This window comes from Vidua macroura, chromosome 10 (genome assembly GCF_024509145.1).
Source record: "Vidua macroura isolate BioBank_ID:100142 chromosome 10, ASM2450914v1, whole genome shotgun sequence".
Taxonomy (NCBI): Eukaryota; Metazoa; Chordata; class Aves; order Passeriformes; family Viduidae; genus Vidua; species Vidua macroura.
In genome coordinates, this window is record NC_071580.1 from 9835063 (window position 1) to 9854457 (window position 19395).

At 38.1% G+C, this 19395-nt stretch overlaps 1 protein-coding gene across 8 annotated transcripts in view; it reads right to left on the minus strand.

Moving 5' to 3' along the window:
- LRCH3 (leucine rich repeats and calponin homology domain containing 3) overlaps positions 1-19395 on the minus strand; it is a 61455-nt gene that overhangs the window by 27282 nt on the left and 14778 nt on the right. For all 8 annotated transcript variants that reach the window (XM_053986125.1, XM_053986126.1, XM_053986128.1 and 5 more), the window contains exons 2-8: positions 9686-9830; positions 9203-9329; positions 8579-8684; positions 8261-8397; positions 7200-7309; positions 2990-3083; positions 2010-2130 (exon numbers count right to left, since the gene is read on the minus strand). In XM_053986125.1, coding sequence (XP_053842100.1) covers positions 2010-2130; positions 2990-3083; positions 7200-7309; positions 8261-8397; positions 8579-8684; positions 9203-9329; positions 9686-9830 — 840 coding nt within the window. The remainder of the gene's footprint in view (positions 1-2009; positions 2131-2989; positions 3084-7199; positions 7310-8260; positions 8398-8578; positions 8685-9202; positions 9330-9685; positions 9831-19395) is intronic.

Consider the following 19395-nt stretch of genomic DNA (forward strand, 5'->3'; position numbering starts at 1 on the left):
AAGTTATCTGGATGGAAACACAATAAATATAAGAAGTGTATGTGGAAATAATGAGCAACACTACAGAAAACAAAATTCCTCTAAAACAATATAAGGCACCTGCAATTTTATTTTAAAAGAAGAATGAAAAAATAAATTAGGAATCATTGAAATGAGAGCAAGAAACAGCACAGTTTGGCTGGTATTGATTTTTCTTTGTGTGGGAGATGATATGTAGGGCAATTTTTTCACTTGTCACTGCTTTTTCATATTCTGCCCAGGGATTCTAAGAGTCATGACACTGAGCAAGCGCCCCTGGTGAAAAATACTGCACTGGGGATGTAGGGGAAAGTATAAGTTCCCTTTCAGAGCACTAGAACTTTATTTTTTCTTAGAACTCTCCCCGAACTTGCTCCAGACTCTTGCAGACATTCTTCTTTACTCCCCCGCCCCTTTCCTGCTTGTCTAAAACAGACTTCTCTTTGCCTCACCACACAATCTAGCAACTGTTACTGCCAAAGCCACCCCCACTGCTACTACAACCATCCAAAACTACATTCCTATATACTGTGGCTTCATTAAATTTCCATCTCAGTTTCAAATCTTAAAAAAGCCCAAAAACCCCAAACTTCCCTTATTTCTAGGCTTGCTTATTAAACAATGATGATGATAATAACAACAACAATACAGAAAAAGGTGAAAGATATTAGTATCTGTGTTAGGAACACAAAACTGCAAAGCATCTGGATGTCTGACAGCCACATGCTATGGTTTGTGCCCCTCTCAGATACACCTACTCATGAACTGATCATGCTCCAGCTTAAAAGTCTGCTAGGCATTTTGAAATCCCTGGTGGACAAATGCCAAAGAACAAAATAAAGTTAGTCTTGGAGGCAGAACTGGCAGCACTACCTGTTATTAAGGCTGCCCAATGCTCCCCATGATACCATGTCTTCAATTCTTATAACTGCCAGAATGTAAGTGTTTGAACTGAATTTTTTCCCCATTAATGTATGAAAGAGTGTGAGTTAACTACAAAGTTTCATATATTTCTAGAAGGTGGCAAAGAAAACAAAAAATTGTGGCACAGAAGACTAAGACCAAGAAAAGAAGATGGCAAAAGATGAAGATGGGGAGGAAGGAGGGAAGAGAGAAGAAAAAATGGGAAGCTGGGCATAGGAGATGTAGCTGGGAAGAGCAACATGCAGAAAAAATGAACTGTAGCCATCAGGGAAAATGAAAACCAGGGAGCAGCTGAAAAAGAAGAAGAATCAAAGTATATGCAGATGAGATTTAATAATAAGTATTGCAGAACAATGGAGAAGAAGAAATGACTGAAAAAACAAGTCTGAAAGATTGTTAAAAGTAAGGCATATAAACAAAAGGAGACACTGGTAGCAGCAGATTTCTGGAAGTTAAAATGAAAGGGGAGTGGAGATCAAGAGACATGGAAAGCACAATCACCTCTTGAACAACTATGAAGGTGATCCTGTGAGACTGCATGACACCAACTGAGAAAGCAAAACAAAGCACTGCCACTCAGAAACTCCAGGCCCTCCTGGATGATATTAAAGTTTGGATTAAAATCCAAAACTGGAATGAGACACTAGTACCAGGCAGAAATGTAAGATTCTCTGACAAAATTGCTCATCCTGTTCTGAGAGCAGTCGGCACAGAGCACTGACAATTTACAACTGCAGTAAATTTTCCCCAGAAGCTCAAACAGCAAAACATCATGCACTGAAATTCAATATTCCAAAATACCATTTGAAGCAGTTGAGACTTTAACATAGGACATAGGCAAAAGCTGACAAAGTTTTCAAGAAGATACCAATTCTGCTGCTATCAGATTTTGCCTTTAACATCCTTAAAACAACAGTATTTTTACAGTTTTCAAAACACTGTTTTTGTGTAATTCCATGTAGACCTTTTCTGGTTTTTTTCCTCTTTAAACAAGCTATCTGTAGGAAACAATTTGGAACTTTAATAATGATGACAATAAATACAGTTAGCCAAAGGTCACTACTTACCTCCACCATTAATTACAACTGCATTCCCTCTGTTTTCTTGGTACTGACTTTCTCTTCTCAGTCTCTGCTCTTTGGTGAACTCTGCCACACGTAATGGGAGATCTGAGAACTCATCTGTTGGCTTTGGAAAACAAACGGTGAAGTCTGGAAACATTTTTCTTCAAAAACATAATTTTCTAATCTACTACTTCTTGATTTGTCCTTGATTTGTATTTCAATTGCCCTGTTTTACAACCACAAAACACTAATTTAAAGCAAAAGACAGCTATAATGTATTGTTTTAAAAAAATAATGTAGTTGAGCTTTCTTTAGAAACCACCTGCCTACAGTTTTGGTTGCAGTATCTGCACATGACAGAAAACATCCCAGGATGGAAAATCCTAGCACCTTCTCTAAAATCAAGCTAGGAGTGCAAGTATGGAGTATAGCTCACTGTGACACTTTAGGTCTTGGCTATTTTCTAGTTGCTTCAAGAGGAAAAGGGAACTTCTTCCTGGTAATAATAATTGACAATCTTTTTGCTAAGAGATCCTGTTTTCCTCCTTGTAAAACAGATTTTAACGTTTTAAACAAAGGAAGAAGACAAAATTTCCATCTGATTTCCAAAGCTAAATTTTCATGTTCAGATTTATTTTACTGAAACAACTTTTCATGAATAATTGCAGTTGACTCAGCATTGTAATATGATACTGTTACCAAGTTTTTAAAATGAGGAACCCTATTTTTCTCATTTTTTTATGCTCCAGTAAATTAACCTCTCATGCACTGTTTTATACATTTATGTTAATACTTCCAACCTGGGGTCTATCCCATACAAAATTAACCTTGTTTTTTCTCCAATAAAACAAGTCATATTGGCTCAAGGCAACCTGCACACCAGAACATGCATGTTACCTATGGAATGTGCTTCCACATGCACACATTTAGTTATCTTTACTGTACAATACTGCACTCAACAAAAATAAACCTGCAACACTTACTTCGTTCCCTGACCATCTTTTGTCTCCGCTGTCCACACTATTGAAGCCAGAATCGAGTGCTCCATATGGACGACTGGAATAGAGCTCCTCGTGGCTGTCAAACACACAGTTTTAGTTACTGTGATAGGAACACCACCAAAAGCTTCTCACCATTACAGAACAACAGCAGAATAAGTCACCAGGCACACAGGCAGCGTGTTCACAAGCTCAGCATGTCTGAAAACCTCACACTGCACTTGCTACAATAGAGCAGGAGACATGTGCTGACAGCTCACCATCCTTGTCACTCAGCTGTCACCTGCCCCTGCCTGGCCCTCAGAGGTAAGCTGATTCAAAGGATAGATCCACCCGTCAAACACTTCCTAAAGAGAAATTATGACAAAGCAAACTGGTCTCATATTTCTTTGTTTAGCAAGTCAAACTTTCATTTTCTACTACTCATATGTTTGGGTTGAAAACCACTGTCAAACTTTTACATAAATAAGCATAAATATGTACAAAATCACAAAAAATACAGAATATACTACTTCTACTCAAAAGTTTGCAGCATGTATTACATAAATGTCTTCTGTGTCATAATTACATAAGAAACTGCAGTAAGCTGAACAGTATTATACAGATATAATGTAATAACTGTAGAAGTACAGTTTTCATTTACAGAGCTTTGTCAATGACACGTCTAGACAAAGGCATTAGACATGTGCCCAGTGTTACAATACATATAACCAAACAGGCATACAGTTCTTTAAATTTCTGGGCTTAGAAATATGTAATTCAGCAGTATAGCCATCACAGATGTCAACTCTGGCAACTGCTGCGGATAGCTACAGTAAAAGAGACAATGGGACTTGTCTGATTCACTGCAGATGGCATTTCACAATGGCTCAACTGTCCTATTGGCACTCGATGCCCCAGGGAGAACTGCAGCAGTAATTACTACATAATGCACAAGGAAGAATGAATTTCAGGAAGCTAATTGCTTCACCCCATCCTAACTAAATTGCAGGTCATTTTCTCACTGGCATTGCTCTCAAGTTGCTGCTCCCTCTGAAATTCCACTTTCAGGAAATACTTATTTTCTATTATTATTATTATTATTATTATTATTATTATTATTATTATTATTATTATCTTAATAGAAGACTGACAGACTACTATCAAGGCCTGTTTTAGTTTTCAGATAGACATGAAATAGCGAAGAAGTACCAGGAGGGATGGAGGCTACAGATGAGACACATTAAGCTATGCATCTGTTTCTAATCAGATGTAGACTAAAAGACAAGCTCTTGCATCTGCATGAGTTTTGATTAACTCAAATTCACTTTTATGGCCCTGTATTTGAACAGAAAGATCATCTGCATAATAAACCATCAGAAAGAAAAAGAGCCAAAGAAAAAACCAACTCCCTTCTTCTGGGTAAGAAGAAAAACGAATGACTATGAAGGCACCCAATGTAGTTAAAGAGCTATTTGAATTTGAATAACTGACAAGAGAACCATAATTATACTAACAGTTCATAGAACTTACATATAATTTTAAAACATGGGTCAAAGAAAAAAATCCATCTGCAGTAGAATTCCATTTTAAATGAATCAATATTTTCAGCATCTCCTGAGCACCCTGTTGTAAATTGAACAATTACTGCAAATTAAGGAGCTCAAAAATGAGGAAGTGTTTTGATACAAATTTTCTTTTAGCCTCCCTTTTCAGTCAAAGAATTTGAAAAGCTTTACATCTAACACTAAAGTTAACTGGAAGCTCAAAAATACATAAACACTGTGCCCAGGACTTCTCTTTTTTAACAAGAAAGCTGCTATCAGTCTTCCCAGCTCTCACAACTAAACCCACCTATCCAATGCTACACACCTTACACATTTATAATCATACAGCAGCCATCCTAAAATCAGCTGAGACTTGAGATTTTTATTCCTCCCTAACCAACAAGCCACAAGGAACAACCATTAGGCATTTGGAGAGATCAGACCATTTTGGGGCAACTACAGCTTACAGGAAGCTGTGTAAAGCTTGAAATCAAAGGATGAGAAGTCAAATGCCTGCTAAGACCAACAATGAAAGACAACACTTGCTGCCATTTCCATGTCACACTAAAACCTGCATCTTTACCTCCTGTAAGCAAGAACAGTTGCCCAAGTCCCAGAATATTCACTACACTGGTTCACCTGTGAGTATTGGTATTTTAAACCTTCTAGCTCCAGACTATGCCAGTCTGCCAACAACTGCTACACAGCTTCAACAGCTCTGCCTCCTCTCAATCTCATTCCCTCCAGCACCAACCTGAGCTGCTCTGACTTTCACTGCTGCAAATGAGACTGGCTTGCTGCAGCTGAACAAAACTTGCTACAAGATAAATTTCACATAGTTTATGTTTAGAAAAGGACTGAAGCATAGAGATTCAGTCTGGTTAAACAGTTGTCCTGCCATGATGTTTCAGAGCATCTTGTTCTACTAGCAGTATCAACAGCCTTGCTATTAAAAATGTGTGAACAAATGTGAACTGACAGCATGACACAGACATCCTTAAACTTTAAGAGTTTCTACCATTCAGACTCTCAACCTTCACGGCATTACACCAAGTTGATCAGATAAACCAGCAACAAAGGTCTAGGAGGACTGATTGATACTTCATTTCTATTGGTCACCTTTGAAGATAACAAACACAAAGCTCTTGTGCCTTGCCTGGAAATATAAACTGTATCACAGCTGAAGGATTTTATTTCTTTCATCTAAAATTACATAAAAATATAATGACTGGGGATTTTCTCTTTCTCTGGATCATACTACAATTTTCTCCTAATATGTGCTCTGCTCCACTGACAGTTCTTCCATAGCTACATGAAGATGGATGGAATCACCTGCGACACTAAATGCCCTAAACAGCACAGTAACAACAGATAATTCTACCAACTCTTATCTCCTCTTGGGTATAGAAACACAGCTAAGGCAAACCCAGTTGAAGCTCATTTCATACTGCTGAGTCTAGTAAAAATTCTAGAGAAAGCATCCTCAACTAGTTCTGCCCTTGTTTTTACATTTACAATTTTAAGCTATGATTAAAATACATTAATTCTTCTAATTTCACAAAAACAATTAATGAAAATTTCCAGAGCAATATACAACTACAGACAACAATCAGTAAGCATACAGCCCACTTGATTTTGAATTTCTCTTAAAAATTAACAAACTATGTTAGAACTAAACAGATCATGACATTTTTTCATGTAGAGCCTTTTCCTTTCAGGAAAAGGACAGTATCCTCAGTATTATGCAGAAAGCAGCTGCACCAGCTTGTATTGGAAATTGATTAACCCTTGACATGTTCATATCCTGACCTCATCTAGAACAGTAACTTATGACATTCAGTGCTGATGAGGAATCACGCTGTCAGTCCCTCATGCAAGTTCTTCTTCATAAATCTGATTCATGATGATTTCTTCACAAAGCCCCCTGATTTGTGTTTTATTGCTGCTAAGGCAGCAGTAAAAAAAGCAGCAACTTACTCTTCCACACATTATTACCACTTTCAAAGATGACTGAAGTAGTTTTTATATATATTCAGTTTCATACTTCACTGACTCCCTTTCTTCTGTATCACATAACAGAAATAAAACTTAACTTCTGCTTTTTGCTAGACATCTTAATTTAGCAGCTGATATGGCTGACTGTTCCAATATTTGTGTTACAATGCCAAGCAGCAGTGCCAAGTGAAAGCTTGCCAGAAATAACAGTTTACTAACAGGGTGGAGATCAGCATTTACACCTGTGGTTTGAGCACAGCCGTTATAAAATTCTGTACAAAAGGTTAAAAATCACAGCTGGGATATGATTCAGTAAATCTGTGGAAAATATTAAGATCTTGTAAATTGAACATAGATGTTAACAACACGGGAGCATACCCCCTGTATTGTTTATTATTATTCTCTTTTTACTGCATATCAGCTCTGACACTGCCTTTCCCATGACACTGCCCAGGTCATCTCCTGAACCAGTTCTCAGTTCTTACACACTGGTACCGTACTAGAATGCACCATGAAATACCATAAACAATATTTTTCAAAGCCTCCTCAATGCACTTGCCAAAGAACAATCCTTGATCTGTTTTTTTTTTTTTTTTTTTAATAAACTCAAGGTGGACTGACAGAATTTTCCTGAATGCCATTAAAACTGGGAATGTGGTTTGTGAAAAACTTACCATGATCCAAATCCCATGGGTCTCCTATCATAATCAGGCAAGTCTGGAGCTATCTTGCATGCTTCTATGTTCAGGTATTTAAATATATGAATTTTTCCTTTTATACATATCTTAAAAAAATTTAAAAATCAAGTAAGTATAATTTGACAATATATTTTCAAAGTACACTACAGACATTCAAGATGCAATTAGGAATAATAATTAATGAGCCAATGTATCTTTTATTCTAGTATCACTGCATTTTAGAGGAACAGCTATAGTGGAGCATCATGGGATGCCTGTGGTAGACAAATGGAAGCTGTCCTCCAAGTACATCTGGTCTGCAGGCAACTCTGTCAGCTGGATGCTGAAATTTCATCATGCAAACAAGACATGAGCATTTACAAGTACCAGAATTTATACCCTTGGCATCAGAACAGATGCATCCCACCCATGCCCATATTTGAATGGCAGTGGCAGACTGCCAAAGCCAGCTCAAATTTATAGTCAATGAAGGCAGTAACAGCTGTCTCTGCTTTCACAAGGAAAGCAAAACCCTACTGAAACTACAAGTTTCAGCAAGTGCCCCTCTTGACTCTGATGCAGCAGCTCACAGTAGAACCCGTAATACTCAGGGGCTTGTATAAGCACACCGAAAATCAAATTAGTCATTAACAATATTGCAGTTTATAGCTCAAAAGCCAATTTGAGTACTCTGATGCAAAGTGGATCAGCAAACTGCAGCACTGAGGCCTCAGTCAAAATGTTTACATTTGAGTGACAGAAAATTAGTCTTGCCTAAGAAGAGTTTCCTCTCTCCTATGCTGAAAGCAGAAATATTCAAGCCAACATTAGTGAATTTTTTGTAATATTTACAGCAGAGACTATTAATACAGTAAAGAGAAGAAAAGGGATTTTTCAAGCTGTGCTACATATTTAACACTTGTAGACAATAGAATGTATTTAAAGTTCTCTTGTTCTTAAATAACAAGTATGAAATATAATCCTTCAATTTATAACATAGTGCCCTTGTTAGCTGAACTATAGTCATCTGATTTTATAGCCGCAGTTTACCAGTTTACCTGTGCAGGGGGGGACTGGAGAGGGTTGTTTTCCAACATGATGGTCTGAAGGTGTCTGAGGTTCCTATAACAAACTGGTATTGTTGTTATTTTATTGCAGGAGAAATCTAATCGAATCAAAGGCAACTCAGCAAGCTCTGGAGATAGAAAACAAATATACAATTCAGAAGATTAAAAGTGTAAGAAAAAGCAAGGGTACAAAAATATGTGTTTCACAAAACAATTAAGCTGCTTCTAGCTCTCAGAGGAAGAAAAAGGAACTGAAAACAGAGAAGTGTTTGAAGTTTCTGCTGTTATAGTGGAGAGCCGTTTTCTCACCTTCAGGTAAACGCACCAAATTATTTCTTCTGACATTTAGGTCTCGCAAGGACTCCAAATTGCCAATCTGTGGAGGTATTGTCTGTATTTCATTACAGCTCACATCCTACAAAGAAGAGCAAAGAATGAGTTATCACTGTCTAAGTCTCTGTTGACAAAATATGCAGGTGTATTTAGGGACTGAAAGAAAAAGACAGCTATTCATATAACACCTCAGATCAGTATATTCATTCAATCTCACTGCTGACATGAAGCATTGTTCTCATTTTAAACACAAAGGAAAATAAAAGCTTTAAAAGACTAAGCATTCAGATGTAGAAATTTATTTCAAGTTACTCCATAGTATATCAGACAGCATAATTTGCTACATAAAAGCTTTCTGTCAGAAACAAACATAGCAAGAACTCTAATTCCATCAGGCCTTCCTTTCTAGAATAGGGAAGACATTTAAATTGGCATGGATCAGTTGTTTTCCCTCACAGAAAATTCTTCTAAAATCTCAGGGTATTTAAAACCCTTTTCTAACACTTCTATACAAAACCAAACACAGTTAGAGACACTGTGGCAGATCATCCTTAGGCCAAGAGCAGAATAGTAATAGTTAGAAATCAAGTGTATACTCACAAGCTCTGTCAGCTGTCTGAGCTGTCCAATTTCTTCAGGTATTGAAACCAGTTTATTATTACTTGCTATCAAAACTTTTAGTGGTAGACTACAGAGGTGTACTGGCAATGTTGAAAGCTGGTTTCGACTTTTGGACAGAAAGAAAATAAAATAACCGTAAGTCTAATGAGAAATATTCATGCAATAAAAGACACATACAAAAAGAACACTCCATTTAGATGATCAAATCAGTTTTTATGAAATTACAAAAGTGCTTCCACAAGGCTGTTCTTCATTACTTATCTAGTTATGTGTGAACAAACTCTGAATATCAAGTATCAAGGCTAATCAGAGGTTTTTGACCTCAGTGTGGAGCAATGTGAGGTTTTTGCGCCCTTTCAGGTGCTCTGATAAGTGGCCATGCTCTGTCACAAAGGAGTATGTTTGAGCTGAGTGCAAAAGCTTTCCTCATGCTAAAAGCAGAATTGGTAAGACAACTGTTACCTGATATTTAGAAATGTTAGAGACTGTAAGTTCAAAACAGTCTCTGGGATATATCGAATGCAGTTCTGGTACAGATTAAGAGTCTCGAGGGAGACAAAGTGGCAGGCTTCTGCTGGAAGCTCCGACAGTCTGTTCCGTGACAAGTCTGAAGGGAGGGGAAAAAAGAAAGATTCAGTAAAGCTGCCTTAGAACTTCACTAAGTTTCTTGCTTGGCAAGGTTGTTTTGGTTAAAGCAGTTTAACCACCGACCAAATGTTAATACTTGAAGAATCAATATTTTTTCTTGGACAGTTCCAGTGTATGGGCACAAAATTACCAGTCTATGGGCACAAAATATCCACAAGCATTACTCTCCTTCACAAGCTGCACTGTGATAAATAATGCAGTTGCAAAGGATTCTTTTTTCTTTAAAGGTCAAGGAAAGCTGCTGCTTATAAATTCCAAAGAGCATTTCCCACAGACCCCACTTCCTGACACACCCAGCTCCGAGTTCTGATAGAAGCATTACCCAACCTCCAGGTATGACAAAAGCTCACTACAGCAGGGGCTATGATGGATATAAAATTCAGCAGGGTGCACACAGGTAAGAAAGCATGAAAGTCATGGCAACTTCTAATCCACCAATACAAAAAGTTAATTAACATAATGAAATCCCTAGTCCATTCACCAATAAAATTTAAAAAAATAAATAAATAAAAAATCACATCCCTGCCCCTCAATACACAAACACCAACTGCTTCTTTCCAGCTGGTATCAGGCTCAAACATGACCTCAGCTTCAACTTGTCCAAACCTGATTTTGAAAAATCAGCACTTTAAATGAATGTTTCCGACAGCTATATTAGTGGAGTTAAAACTACAAAATTATAGAAGTCAGCAATAAGTTTGCATTGCATATCTAGAATAGTTGTATTTTTTTATGACAGAAAGCAGTTTGAGGTCTTTGCCCTACTTTTCTACTTTTGTGAAAAAGAAAACATTTCCCCCTTTTTTCCCCTTTTCTTCCAAGAGTGAAGAAAAACCTGCACTTACCGATTGCTAAAGACAGACTCCATGAACATCCTGATCTTACCATTTGCTAATCCAGATAAAACATCAGATAAATGCATCAATGCAAAGAAGTATCACTGTGATGGATCCTGCTTCCTGCGATTGCCAAAGCAGAATGTTCCTACCTCTACAGCTTGTTCCAGGTACTTTACATTACCAGAGTGTGTGAGAGAAACTGATTGGAAATACAGCGGTTTTCTGATCACCTCTCCCACAAACCCTATGCCAGAACCAGGGAAAAATGTTGGTGCAGGCAGAAAATCCCTATTTTGGTGGCAGAGAATATTCTTGGCATTTTAAAGCACTCACTGAACTCCAGCTTAAGTGGAAGCAGCAAATTAATTGGACTGATCAGAACCTGCTTAAGAATCTGTACGTAACAAAGGAGTCAACAAAGTAATTGTATATATCTTGCAGAACACAGCAGACACTTCCAAGAATTTATGCAATGGATGCTTATTTTGCACTAGCCATCTCCCAGAGTGCTCTAGTAACGTCCTAAAGTCCCTTCTGCTTTACTTCCATAGTTCAATTCTAATTAATGATTTAGTGAAAGTAACAGCAGACTCCAGCCCTCCCCTCCAAGTTGCAGAGCTGCAGCAGATTTAAAGGAGAGTTTTAGTGCTGTGCTACAATGTGGTATCCAAAATTTGACATTCCTAGTGGGATCTCTGTGTGCCAGCATTTTGTAAAACATAACAGGAGAAGAGAGGTTTTCAATCATTCTCTCCCAACATAAGTCACGTATCCTGAAACATTTCTACCAAGTGCAGCTACCCACACTGGAATGATCTACCATCCACACAACTTGCTAAGAGGTTTCACAATACAATTGTATGTTACCATGCAAGAAAGAGAGAAAAACACAACTTATTTCAGAGAAGACAAGAAACAAGCAAGAGTAATTTAGAAAAAATACTTATTTCCCACATTGACTGAATGTTTAACCACCTATTTAAAGAATTATTACAACACTGGTTAAAGTTTCTGAATTCCACCACTTCTCTCACAACATAGGAGCATCCTTCAGCTCACACCTTCATCTCTCCTTCACACAGCTGTGCTGTCAAAAGCAGTTTGATTTCTACCAATTTTAACAGAGAAACAGGCATCCCAAGCAGTGAGCCCTATTTTCTGGCAGAAAAGTGACAAAAAGTTTCTTTCTACTCTGTTTTGGAAAGGGTTTAACCACAAGTAGGAGAATTCTCATTTGCTTTTTGTTTCACTTCACCTTACCTAAGAACATCTAAAAACTATTTTTTACGCATTGTGCAGTCCATAAGGCATTAATTAGTCAAAACTTCACATGCTCTGAACTATGATTTAGTATTGCTACAGAAATAATTCCCTGCAAAAATAACACTAGGTATGAAGAAATGAAAATACACTCTTTTAAGCAACAAATGAGCTCAGAGTGTGATAGGAAAGAGACACCAAAGATGGTTAGCACCGATGAATAGGTTTTTCCAGACTTCTCTCAATCTACAGTGATTTTTGAAACTTGGCATTCCTATTTAGCAGTAGACATTCAGTGGAAAACAGATTAAATCAGCTGAATTTTGATGCTGCAGTATAGTCTCTTAAATAATTCAAAATGGGTCTAACCAGTTACAAGTTTGGTTAATAAGTTTAGAACATTTTTACTCATGATGGCCACGAGAATGCTGTCTTATACACAGCATCTGTGATTTTATGTGCCCAAACAGGGAGTCAAGAGGGAGGGTTTGCCAGGACCATAAAAATAGGCAAGCAGTAGGAAAAGAACAACTAAGCTAAAACAAGAATTGAGAATTAGACAGAAGCAACATATGATGAAATACTGTGTGAATTCTGAATCTGAAATTCAGGAACTGCTTTTGGTTATTTGCCATCCTTGCTTTGTCCCCCCTAAACCTTCAATAAGTATTTAAATTTCCCGAAGTTCAGAATACAGCATCCCTAAGATTCAGTGACATCTTTTATTTTGTTCAATTTCTCTGGAATCCTCTCCCATGCCAGAAAAGTAGACCCCAAATGTGACCAGAAACAGGACAGAGTACAGCAGTCACTGCATGAAACAATTCAGCAATTCCATCCCCTCTCCCATCACATTCCTCTGAACACCTGAATGAGAGGCACAGCCTCTCAAAAATCCAGAAGATAACAGAAGCATTCCAGTGATTGGGTATATATTCAAATATTTGCTGCTCAGCAGCACAGCACTAGCTGGTATTTTTCTCAAAAGAGAAAGTGAGGTAAAGGAAAAAACTAAGGTATTTTATTTTAAATACCCAATTAATACCCTTCCAATTAAGACTTGTTTTGGTCATATTCTTCTGCTACTGTATACATGAAATAACTTCAACAACTAGAAAACAGAAAGGTATTACAGTACAAATTATTGTGTAAACTAAAATTGTTTGCAAAGACTTCTATTTCTCAGAGAAAATAACAGATCTTGTAATGAGGTATTATTTAAATTTTCATATTTTATAATGAGCAAAAAGTAATCAATGCAATGCACGTTATTTTCTTATGTAGGTGCACGCCCTTGCGGCTTCTCATACCTTAAACTGGAAAAAACAAATTACTAATTCCCCCGTAAAAGCACAAATACTGAATTTCACTATGAATAATCATATGAGTGAAGTATAGCTGTTATAATTTGAACTAGGATTAACTCATTTGTGTCCACATGTCATGGGTTAAAAATCACTGTTACCAGAAATCTTCTTTTTAAATAAAGGCTCTCCTAGTTTACTAAAAATGGATGTGTTTCCTTGAAGGCAAGATCATGTGGAATTTTGGCAAAGGGGAAGCATTCTTTGGAACTAAGCTCTTCATGAAAGATAAAAAAGCCAACAGTACAGATACAAAATGAAATCTCAGAGCAGAGTCATTAATTAGGATTCTGTGGAGAAAGCCAGCAAATCTAATGTTAAATGTGACTAGAGATACACCATGCTTCAAATTGCATCATTTAACATTAAATGCAAACTCCTCCTGCTCAAAGACAAATCTTCCTCTAACATCAAACATTAGCAGGTCTGTGTTCACCCTTTTTTAACTCCAGCTGTAACACAAATTTTGTCTCCAAAGGACAATCAGTGATGGTCAAAGATGCACTGCTCAACATATGGGGAACCCACTACCTAAACTACAAAGAGAGGGAGCTGCAGCTCAACTGTTGCTGGCACTCAGACCAGCTGGGTGCGGGTGAATTCCAACTCATCACGAGATGCTGATGGGATCAGTCCACTAATCCTGTTGCAATGGGAATACGGCTTCTGCTCTCATTCCAATTAACTACAACAAAGGCAGACACTCCAGACTGGGCTTTGACACAAAATTTTGTTAATAAAAATCTGCCTTTTGTCATCAGAGACCTGCACATGTTCCCCAAACACTCTGAATTTTTATTTTTTTTGAATTTAAACCAGCAAAGCCCAGATTTTGGCTGTCTATTCAAAACCAAATATCTGCAACCACCACAACACCCACTGGCAGCACTGATGTAAAAGAGATTGTGACACTGTCAGCTGTGGGCTCCCACCCATGATGTAACATGGCTCCAGAACAGCCCCTTTGCAGCCGTGTGATGTCAGCCATGAACTTGCTGCAGTGATGCAACAACCCTGGTATCTGTGAATTCATCTGAATCCCAATGGTGACACTGGTGGCTACAGACTGCCCTTGGCTAGAACGACTTCATTTCTATGGCAAGCAAATGTTCTTTTTTCCCAAAAACTATGAGACATGTGCTGTAGCTTGAAAGCACAGTCATGGTTTCCTTTAATAACAGACGAATCTAAGACATATGAGCTTGCAGTTGACAGAGGAAAATATATTTTCTTATGAATAATTAAAGAAGCCAATCAATGATGAGAAGGCTGACAGCCAATATAGTGACAGAAGGCAAAGGGCAGCACAAACTGCTTTAGGAGGAGAAGGTACAGCTGTTTAAGAAGAAATACTAAAATCTGGAACTGTGTAAACAGCCTTCTTTCTTCTTTTTTTTCCCCCACATACACCACTTAAAGACCAGAAGCAAACTCCACACTTCCACACTGATAACAACAAAACCACCATTGCACTGGAATAACCCTTGAATTGGGTGATGAAGCCTTGATGAGATGGAAAGCAGCTCACTAGAACAGCTCATTTACAGCTACTGCTCCCTGGAAAGTGACTGCTTAGGTACAGCCACCTCTCAGATAATGTCACTAAAGCCATCTTTTGAGGAACTTGATGCATCTGATTGCTCAGTTTTGACATTCAGAATCAACTCTATTAGAACAACAACATTTGCCAATGGATTTGAGGCACATTGTTATACAAACCTCAGCTCTGCCTTTAGCTTGTCACTCATTCTATTAGCCAAATAAATGCATGCATCTTTATCCTGGTTTTATGAGTTGGTTTTTTTCACTTCTCAAACACTTCAGAACTTGATAACCTAAGAGCAACAATCCTTGTGATTCTACTGACTTTTAGGAAACATTCCCACAAAGCTACTAAGAGAAAATTAATATAATGAAAGCATAGCCCAAGCAGATGAGCTACTGGTATTATGGTTCTGACTTTTCTTGCAGAAGGAAATCAGAAATCATCATAAGAAAATACCTCTGTGATATACTTCTGATGTTGTTGGTCCCTGTACTCAGTTACTGGGAGGGTTTTTCTTTCTAAACACTGAAAATGTTGGCATCCTTCAAGCTTCATTTCACACCTGGAGGATTTCCTGGCACAGGAGGGGTGACTTTACCTCTTCCTGCCTGCTGTGATACAGGACTACCACTTCTGCCATACCCTAATTTAAAACAAACCTCAAAAATGTCATCTCCTGACTCACCTTCTACCTGCCAACCTGTCAAACCTGAACTTTTCCCAATTATTTTCCCAGGCATCAAGATATCCTTCATGTAAACCAGTTAAGGTAAGGTGGCATTTACTGAACCAAAATGCATTTGTTCCTTCTGTGTTTTCCCCAGGTAAAGGACAGCCCCACTGCCTAAGCCAGAGTGCCCACTGAAACAAATGTAATGAAGACTGTTTCCACCTGCATTATTTCTGTAGCCTGGTAACGAAATATGAAATTTCCAGTTTCAATTTCTAGCATTTCATGAAGGAAGATTAAGTTCAGAAGTGATCCATCCTTGATACTCTCAGATTTCAATTCTCAGCAGATCCATGCTTGATATGCATGATCACATTCCCGCTTAGCAGCAGCACCAGCAGCATTAAACTGCACTTTAACCATTTCCATGAACTAACAGTTTGTAACTGAGAATCTCCCACCTGCTGCTTTTGGCACCATGCACAGGCTGTGATTTCTGCAGTTCCAGAAAACAAGGCAAAGGTTAGTGGTTTCTTCCAAATGTTGACTTGGTGGTGCTACATTTGGAATGCAGAGTGACCATCAAAACTTGCTCCACCAACCTGAGAATTCACTGCTTAACATGAAAAACAAATAGAAGATTACACATCACACTGATATGGGCCCTCTGGATTGCCCCGAGTGCTGAAGACAAGGTTTGTAGCTTTTAACGAAGGCTGCTTAACTGTCCTTTATAAAACCTGCTTCAAATCACTGCCAAATCATTGTCAAGTTTCACATGTGTGAATCAAAGTTTCACAGATGCTATTTCCTCTAGCTACATTTTTATTTTGGAACATTCAATACAAATAACAAAGCTTCTTGCCAAAGCTTTTAAAAAACCAGGAAAACCCCTCACTCCGCGGAAGAACTCCCACAAATCCCTCGCTTGAAGCAAGTTTAATGAAGTGAGAACTATGGCCAAAGCCTTTACCTTTTTTTTCCCTTCAACACCCAGATTACCCATGAAACCTGGCTGGCTTTTTTTTTTTTTCTAACTCAGAAGCATCTTAAGAACAGTCACACAAGGGAGATTTGCAGAATCTGGCTTCCAAGTTACTTGAACTACACCAAGGTTTTTTAGCAAATATTTTCTGTTAAAACATCATATTGAACAAAAAAAAAAAAATTAAGCAAGTACAACCCTCTTACCTGGGCTATTCTCTGCAACATTCACCATTTGGTCTTAAGACTAGAAAAATCTATATACAAAGATCTCTAAGAACTTTATACTAAGTAAGAAAACTCAGTCATACCTGGGATCAAAGATGAAAACAGAAGATTCTAAACACCAACTCCCATTCTCCTTCCCTTTTCTCTCTTCACATGATTTTAATGCATATTTGCTGTAGTTTAGCTTTGTCTTTTACATATGAAGGAAAACCTCGCAGGTGCCACCATAAAAAAGACTGACTAAACACAAACACATATTACAGTCTTGCCCTTAATGTAAGCTGCTGTATGACCAGTGATAAGAAAGTACATTTCCAAGGAAAGCGTGATGTCTCGCTAGAGCAGAACCACCTGAGTACTGCAAGAAGAGGATAAACATTCTAACAAGAGTAACACCTTGGAATACAATGCCACTTCCTCTGCAAAAAAATTTCATTTTCCTTTTGCGAGGAAAAATATTGTTTGTTTATTAAAAACAAAAAAACAAACAGTGACAACTATAGAACACCATTACATAGTTGTTCTTGTGTGGCTACTGGAGAGCAGGCAAGAGTGGCAAGCTTCAGTCCCTGCAGGAACTGAAAACTTTTCATATTCCAACAATTCCAGTTGCTTTTCCTCTAGTTGGCTCTAGAGCAGAAAAATCTGTAGTTTGAATGGCTCAAACTGTTACATCAACTATTGTTTATTCATTATTCAATGCAGACCCTGGCTTCACAGTCAGCCACTCAAAGCCACAGAGCAATTCATTACTGGCCATGTGTTCCCACCCTCTCCCTTGCACCAGCACTCCCGCCTGTGCAGCCACACTGCCAGTTGGGTCTCATTACTGAGAACAAATCCTGAAAAAAACCAAAGCCACAAATGGTCTTCAGCCCTTCTGCGGCATGATCCAGTTCCTGCTGCAGTTGAGAAATCTCTAACATCAACACAAGGGAGAGGACAAGAATGTGGCTTTATAAGTATTGAAGAACAAGATCAGGACTTCTGGCAGTACCTGGGATTTGGACTAGCTGGGTAATAACCATGAAACTGCCCTTATTTTATTTTATTTTTTTCTTCCTTAACTCACAAACACTTCTAATAAAAAAGGTCTTTTCAGAGTAGCAAATACAGGAATGTGATCAGGGATTTATACCCAAGTTTTGCTCATTATGGATACATACCTCAGTACAAAGCATGGTATGTCCCTCTGTACACACCATGATATTTTAAGGATGGCACACAGTGGAGCTAAGCAAACATTTTCAAAGTGAAATGAAACCACTTTTCAGACGAGCAGGGACAGATTTTCAGTAGCTTTAAAAGGGAGGCAGAAGGAAGTCAGGTGACCTGCCAGCTGGGCCTTATGACTGGCCAGTAAACAACACGACAGATTACAGACAAAATACAAACTGCAACTCATGTACTGCTACAGCAGAGACGATGCAAAGTGGATCTGTTTATCCATGTCTGAAAAAAGAATTCATTCTAACCCCGTCACATGCGGTTTGCAATTAAAGAAGTTTTTACATGTGCTCTACTTCCGACTTCCCAGTGACAGCCCCCCAGTCTTCTCTCTTCTAGCAATTTCATTCCCTTTCCTCACTAAATTTGGCACTCACCCAACAGCATAATCATGCTTCTCTTTCAAACAGCTCTAAAACTTAAAGCCAAACAAACTAAACTAAGTGAAAATTGGAGAAGCAACTTTGCAAAAGATCACTGAGTAAATGAACTGGAGTCTCCAGCTCACCAAGGCTGGTTAAATCAGGGAAGCTCAGTTCCTCATTGTCCAGCTGCAGTGCAGAACATATACAGACACAGTATTTATCTCCAAGGAAAGCAGCCTTTGGACTACACCTACAAAGCTGGTATGGCAGCCTACACCTCTCCATTGATAAAACTGGTTTAAAAGAAGCTGTTTGGGTTTGACCCAAACCTACTCCTTGTTGATTTAAAAATAAAGAAGTCAAATCATAGCATGAAACCCTCATGTCTAGCCTATTATACAGTGTAACAAAGACAGTTTAATGATACCTGAAAGCCTTCGAGATCCCCACCCTCTTGGATGCCACTTTACTGGTTTAAAATGATCCCCTCTCTTGGGTCCTCCCTACCAGCTCTCTGCTGTAAGCTACTAATTCTGCAATGCTTGTTGTGAGCATTTCCCAACTCACATCAGGCAGAAAAACCGTCAAGTTAGCTTACATGATTTTTGAAGCTGTTTAAACTACTCTTGCAAATTTTGCCTGAAGCTAACTTGGGGAGGACTTACATGAACTGTCTCTCTAGTGAATATATGAGGGCAGCGACTTCCTTTGGCAGCACAGTTTCCTTAAATTAGCTGTTATCAGCACATTGACAAATAAGTTGAAGTCTTGCCTTAACAAAGAGTTGAGAAAAGGAGAAGTAAGAAAACAACTTTTGAAAGAAAATATTTCATCAGGATTTTTCTAAGTTGACATTACTTTGAATTGAATCAGATCAAAGTCTTCATTACTTAAGCATTCCATTTTCTTGTAGCATTATGCAACCATCTTGGCTAAAACAAAGGAGACTAAGCTTGTTTTGTAAATGTCTCACTGCAACACAATCACTTAAAATCATTACATGGTTCTGATTTGCTGCTTTGATTCCCAGCATACAAAAAC